Source organism: Papaver somniferum, chromosome 2 (genome assembly GCF_003573695.1).
Source record: "Papaver somniferum cultivar HN1 chromosome 2, ASM357369v1, whole genome shotgun sequence".
NCBI classification, from domain to species: domain Eukaryota; kingdom Viridiplantae; phylum Streptophyta; class Magnoliopsida; order Ranunculales; family Papaveraceae; genus Papaver; species Papaver somniferum.
In genome coordinates this window covers 193639899-193647051 of record NC_039359.1, presented here as the reverse complement: position 1 = coordinate 193647051, position 7153 = coordinate 193639899, and the positions used below count along the sequence as shown (strand labels likewise).

At 34.4% G+C, this 7153-nt stretch overlaps 1 protein-coding gene across 1 annotated transcript; it reads left to right on the top strand.

Moving 5' to 3' along the window:
• The first annotated feature begins 5687 nt into the window (after positions 1-5687).
• Positions 5688-6110, top strand: LOC113352540 (uncharacterized mitochondrial protein AtMg00240-like). The gene has a single exon (XM_026596353.1). It carries the CDS (start codon positions 5688-5690, stop codon positions 6108-6110), a length of 423 nt encoding a protein of 140 aa, XP_026452138.1.
• Positions 6111-7153: the final 1043 nt, after the last annotated feature.

Below are 7153 nucleotides of genomic sequence, written 5' to 3'. Positions count from 1 at the left end.
ATCAATAGGTCGCATGACGTGTTTTTGGAAGGAAAACAAGGAATAAAATCTGCCCATGAATGGTTGTTGCTTTAAACAGGGTAACAAATATTCTCAGATTACGCTTGAGTTAAAAGAGCATATTACGTGGGATTTAAGAGGATATATTCTCTGAAAATTTGTTTCTATCCAATCCAGAGAGAGCTTGAAAAGTTTTGGACAACTCAGACGTGTATAATAGAGGAAAGGAGAATAAAATCTCCAAAACTTTAATACGATATTTTCTGGTATTTACTCGAGAGATTGATGGTCTTGTGGTGTATTTATAGCTGAGTTTGGAGTCAGATAAGGGGATGGAGCGTTAGGGGGAAGAACAGAATGGAGAGAAATCAAGTTTGAGAAACTGCTGCTGCTGCTGCCATTGATGAACACGAAGAACATAAGACGCCTGTAGACAGTCTTTCATGCTACAGTGACAGTGACACATTAGTTGTATCGTTCTTTGTAACAGTTAGTTTGTAACAGGCATAATTGTTACAAACCCGGTTTTTCATCATTTCTCCCCTTTTCATCATTTGTAAACCATTTTTGAGCATAAATAAATTCTTTGAGAGCGTTTTCAACATGTTGAGCTAGACCCCATCGCTGGAACGACGGACGAAGCTGAATTTCATCGTGAGGTAAATTTAATTAATTCCTTATTTACTTTTTGCACCGATTATAAATGATTTATGATTTCTATTAATCAGTTGTTATCTTGTTTGATAGTGTATGCTTAGTCTTAGGTGCTTTTGATACACTATGCTTGTAATTTACAATTGATGTTTTACGAAATCTATTTTGGCAACGAATAGAGTTAATACTTCTTGTATTTAGATCTATAATTGCCTAGGATTAATTTCTGAACCACTTGAATATGAAAAACAATGAAATCCCGAGTCCCGGTGAATTCTTCATCCCGTGAAATATTTTGTATATAATTTCTTATTTTTATACTTAAGCTTAGAATCAATCTCAACTAAGTCCGAGTGAACGACAACTCTATTTATCACTATCAAAAATATCATCAGAGGTAGAACCGTTAAACCCATGATTTGTGATTGAATGTTATTTGATCAATCGCATAGTTCTTGAAAGTCAGATGAACCAATTCTAAACTTGTTTGGAAGTGTGGCAAATCGGTTTCAAGGTTGTAAGTATGAAAGATAACTTACAAAGTTAGGATGTCGACATACTTTGAACACGTGTTGTGAATGTCTATTATTTATTTGTTCAAAGTTATTCCTTAATAGCTAAGGGAAGAGAATCCCAAGATTGAAACATAAATAGGTTAAGAAACTTTTAATTAAGGTTATTAATTTCATTTTATAGGGAAATAAGAATTAGTAATGTGCATTTACTAATTAGAGATTTTCCGAGAGATTTCGATCATTATTTTTGGACAGACCATTTCCAGGAATTATGGAAACCGAATTTGTGCGTTAATGAATATCTTGAGAATATTCGATTTTGGAAATTCCTTGGTGTCCAAACTTCCTAGTCTATGAATACTGAAGTTTGCATTTCTAGCAAACTAATCCTTCATAACAGCAAACTACCTCTTCTTGTGCTGCTACTGGTGAAGCCGCCTGTTCGGAGAGGAGAGTAACCTAATTAGGAGAAATCTCTTACGGCCGCTCGGTTTAAAGTCTTCTTTAGGATTGAGAAGCTCTAGTCAACACCATTGGTGGGAAACTAGATAATTGTGGTTTATCTTTTGTTTTCATTGATTTGATTGACTAACTGTGGTTGAACTTTGATTGCACCTAGTTTGTTTATGCTTGAGAATCTTCTCTTATGATATAATATTCACTCAAACTAGTTCAGAGTTTCGATAAGGATCTTTAGATTGTTGTTAGTTCTAAAGACGATCTTGTGATAATCCATTATTAACAGACTTCGTTTGGTGCGTGATTGATCATAAGATATTCAAGTGATTGTGTGCAGGTGTTTATTGAAGATCTAAGAAGATATGAAGATGAAGAAGATATTGAAGATTTCTGATTTGGGAGTTCATAATCTTTGGTGTGCATAATACTTGTTTCGGTAAAAAGATGATCCAATTAATAACCGGGTTTATCCTTGTGATAGAATTGGATTGATTAATTGAGTAGATCGGCATCAACAGAATTCTTTGGATTAAGAATATTGATTGCAAAATCTTAACGATTACTTTGGTAATTGAACATAAGATAGATCTAAGGACCTGACGAAGGAGTTTATGTTAAGATAAACAGAAGAGCCTTTGTCCGACTCATATCACTTGGTTGAAGGCAGTTGATACCAAACAGATTTGTTGTTCCTTTACTGTTTGGAATATGAACCAAAGGAATTGATCCAAGTACGTGACTTATTTATAAGTTGGAGGCGTGGGAATACAGACGAAACTAGGTGAACTATAGGTTTAGTTGCTTGGTCTCAACTATACGAAGTTGGTGTAATTTTGTGTAGGGGCTTAATCCTGAGAGTATTCAATTCTGGACTAGGTCCCGGGGTTTTTCTGCATTTTCGGTTTTCCTCGTTAACAAAATCATGCTGTGTCATTTACTTTTATTTTCCGCATTATAATTATTTTATTATAATTAAATTAAATCACACAAACGTTAATTCCTATTTACTTGATAAGTGAATCCTATTGTGTTTGGTTAAGTCCGAACCTTTTGATCAAGTAAACATACTTTGTTGTTGTATTGTCTCGATCTCGTATCCATAGACGATCATACGAAGTGTGAACCGATTAGTTACATTGTCTCGGATCAGTCCATAAACAATCACTTTCGGAGAAAGGACTTATAGGTAGGAAAAGTTTTAGATTGAGGTATATTTGGGTACCCTCATATTTTTAATTGGTATCAGAGCTGGCAAACACGAAAAAAATCTAATAATCTGTGTTTTGTGCGATCCAACCTATAAGAAATTGAATCCATGATCGATTCGATTAACGTTTCAAGAGCCTTAGAAGATCTTCAACAAGATTCGGAATATTTCTCAGGCCTTGTCAAGATGTTAGATAAAGGGATTGAACAAAACCGGTCAGTTACTGATGAAATCAGCAATATCATAAGTGATAGAAGGCTGGTAAAAATTTTAGATGATTCTAAATCAAAGGATTCTCTAAGTTGTTCAATACCAACATCTAGATGTCGCAAACAGACTAAGAAGAGACAATCCAGGAATTTATTTCAAGAAGGATGGAGTTATTTAAATCAGAAAATTTGCTTTGCAAAATATCTGATCAATCGTGTTAAGAATCTTTATAAGAACTTAACAATACATCCTAAACCTGGTGAAATATGTCTGGGAGCTTTTGCACTTAAAACAACTTCACCTTTCCAGTGGTTTCTAGATAGTGGATGTAGTAGACATATGACAGGTGATCTCTCTTGGTTCACAAAAACACAAGACTACAAAGGAGGATCCGTAACATTCGGAGATGGAAGCAGCTGTCTTATTAGTAAGAAAGGTACTATCAAACTTCCTGGTATTCTCGAAATTCATGATGTTGTTTATGTTAAAGGAATGAAATCTAATCTTCTATTTGTTAGTCAAATTTGTGACAAAGGTAACAAAGTTATCTTCAGTATGAAAGGTTGTGATATTGAAGACAAGCCCGGAAAAATAATTTTTCGAGGACGTAGAAGTATGAATAATTGTTACCTTCTTGATATACAGTACAGACTGTATTGTAACTTGACTAAGGTTGAGTCAACCCATTTGTGGCATGAACGGTTTGGTCATATCAACTACCGAATGCTTGGAAAGCTCATTAATGTGAACTTGTCAAAGGTGTTCCAAAAATCAACACTAAAGTAGAAGATGTTTGTGGAGCATTCCAAAAGGGTAAGCAAGGAAAAATTCCACACGAACTTTCTCGAGACATGGCCACTCGTGCTCCTCTCGATCTTATTCATATGAATCTATTTGGTCAAATCCAACAAGCATCCGTTGGAGGAAATAAGTATGCTTTAGTAATGGTAGATAACTATACACGTTTCACATGGGTTGCTTTTCTAAAGCACAAGAATGACACTCTTGAGGAGTTCAATATTATTGTAAACAAAACACAAAATGAACAAGGTCGCAAGTTTAAGAAGATAAGAAGCGATCATGGTACAGAATTCAAGGATACGAAAGTATATGAATACTGTAATAGTCTTGGGATAACTCATCAATTCTCTGCTCCTATTACAACTCAATCGAATGATGTAGCCGAGAGAACGAATAGAAATATTCAAGAAATGACAAGAGTAATGCTTCACAATAAAAAGATACCATTAAACTTCTGGGGGGAAGCTGTCTTTACAGCATGTTATCTAATAAATAGAGTTTACTTAAGATCCAAAACTCTAAATACTCCATATGAATTACGGTATGGAAGAAAACCCAATATGAGTTATTTAAGTGTTTTCAAGAGCAAATGCTATATTCTCAACATAGAGGAAAATTTGATTCCAAAAGTGATGAAGGAATCTTTCTTGGCTATGCCTCTGATAGTCGTGCCTTCCGGGTATACAACCTCAGAACCAAAGTCATGATGGAATCAATTAATGTTGTTATTGATGACATTAGTGACTTTAGTCAAGACAACCACACTGCACCAGAACTTCCTCCCTCTGAAATTGTTATTAAAGAAAAACAGACTGAAGAAGAACCATCTTTGGTTCCTCTAATTAGTGACATAGATGATAAATATGATAATGAAAGTATTGTTGAACAACCCAATGATACTGAAAGTATTGTCCAAAAACCTGTCAAGTAGGTACATCAAAGACACTCTACTGAAGATATTATTAGAGATATCAATGCCAGAGTTATGACTCGAAGAGAACTTCAGAATTTCTATCACCATTCATGTTTTTTTTTATCTTCAATAGAACCAAAAAAATATTGAGGAAGAACTCAGTGAACCAGCTTGGGTAAGCTCTATGCATGAGGAACTCAATCATTTTAAAAGGAAAGAAGTGTGGGAACTTGTTCCAAAACCAGCAGGAGTGAACATTGTTGGAACCAAGTGGATCTACAAGAACAAATCAGACGAATTCGGAACAATTGTCAGAAACAAAGCCAGGCTTGTTGCTCAAGGATATTCTCAAATTGAAGGTATTGATTTTGATGAAACTATTGCTCTTGTTGCTCGTTTAGAATCAATTAGACTTTTACTCGCTTATGCCTTATATCTTAAGATAAAACTGTTTCAAATGGATATCAAGTCTGCATTTTTAAATGGGGATCTAAAAGAAGAAGTCTTTGTAGCTCAACCAAAAGGATTTTAAGATCCATTGTTCCCAGACTATGTCTTTAAACTTAAAAAGGCCTTGTACGGTCTAAAACAAGCTCCAAGAGCTTGGTATGACAAGTTAACATCCTTTTTACTTCAAAAGGGATTCTCTAGAGGAGGGGCTGATAAAACACTTTTCACCAAGTGGAGTGGTAAAAATGTTCTTATAGCACAAATATATGTAGATGACATCATATATGGATCCACCTCAAAATCTCTAACAGATGAATTCCTAAATCTTATGAGTGGAGAATTCGAAATGAGTAATGTCGAAGAATTGTCATACTTTCTTGGTTTGAAAATACAACAACAAAAAGATAATATTCTTCTTTCTCAAGAAAAATATGTAAGGAACTTAGTTGAGAAATTCGAAATAAAAGATTCAACACCTATGGCAACTACAATGCCAACTACTGGGAAACTCCAATCCAATACGGGAGAAAAATTTGTTGATCAAAAACTATATAGATCCATGATAGGAAGCTTGCTATATTTAACTGCAACAAGACCAGACATTGCTTTCAGTGTGAGATGTTGTGCCATATTTCAAGCAGATCCTAAAGAGTCGCATCTTAAAGCCGTAAAACGAATCATAAGATACGTTAATGGTACCCTGGATTATGGTTTATCTTACTCTATGGATAAAAACAACAGTCTTGTTGCCTACTCAGATGTTGATTGGGCAGGGTGTGTAGAAGATCGGAAAAGCACCTCTGGTGGTTGCTTCTATGTTGGTCAAAATCTTGTTGCTTGGCACAATTGTTGCTGGTACATGTTGTACCCAACTACTATGGATGAAAAAGATGCTCATTGACTATGAAATAAATATTTCGACTATGAAGATCCTTTGTGATAACTCAAGTGCTATTCGCTTGACTGAGAATCCTGTTGAACATTCCCGCACTAAAAACATAGATATTAGATATCACTTTATTAGAGAATTATATGAGAATGGTGTTATCAAATTAGAGTATGTTCCATACAAATGTCAACTAGCTGATATTCTCACTAAGCCTTTAGATAGAGCTACTTTCGAAAATCTAAGGAAATCCATAGGGATTGTCAAGGTACATTAGTACCTTGTAGTTCCGGTTTTCAACTTTTGCTTGCAATTGTTGAAACCGGATTGTTTGTTGTTATTCTTTTGTTTTTGCATAAGGATGAGAACATGATGATTTCGATATCAATTCTCCCTGGACCAAGATGCAAACATATTTGAGAAGTGGATGCGAAATTTGATGTAACAATGTTGTTAGTTAATTGTTTTCCTGTTTAAGAAAAGCATGAGTTTATTTCATATATATTTATTGCTTTTGCTTAACAAAATTTCGGTACAATTGATGTTTATTCCATTATGTGTGATTCAAATGGTTCCGGTTAAGAAAAACTATTGTTATCTTGCTTTATTGTGTGGTATCAATTGTTTAGGCTTACAAAATTTCGGTGCAATTCCGGTGCTTTAATGTCTATGTTGTCTCAATTGCTTCCGGTTGAGGTGAATAATTATGCAAGTTGATTTGTTTGGTTTGTATGAATTATTTATGGCTTAACAAAATAAAAGGTTTACGGGATGAGTTGTTTAGTCCAATTCGATTCCGGATAAGAGAAACTAAGTTAATTCTGATCTTAGTTAGACTTGTCGAAGTGAAGTTTCGGTTATTCAAGTCTAATCGAATGCCTAAAAAATAAATGCTAGTTAACTAACCTAGTACTTGTCTTGTTTAAAATTTAAAGGTATAAGTTTATGGATAATTAGAAACTGATGAGAAAAATAGAGTTATCTTTATTTTGGTCTTATCGAATAAGCGATTGTTTTTGTACAATCGGTTTAGCAAAGGAACTAAGGTGCTTAGTTGA

What these genes read in the sequence shown, in the direction of transcription:
- LOC113352540 (XM_026596353.1), top strand. Translation starts at nt 5,688, where the DNA reads ATGGCAACTACAATGCCAACTACTGGGAAACTCCAATCCAATACGGGA.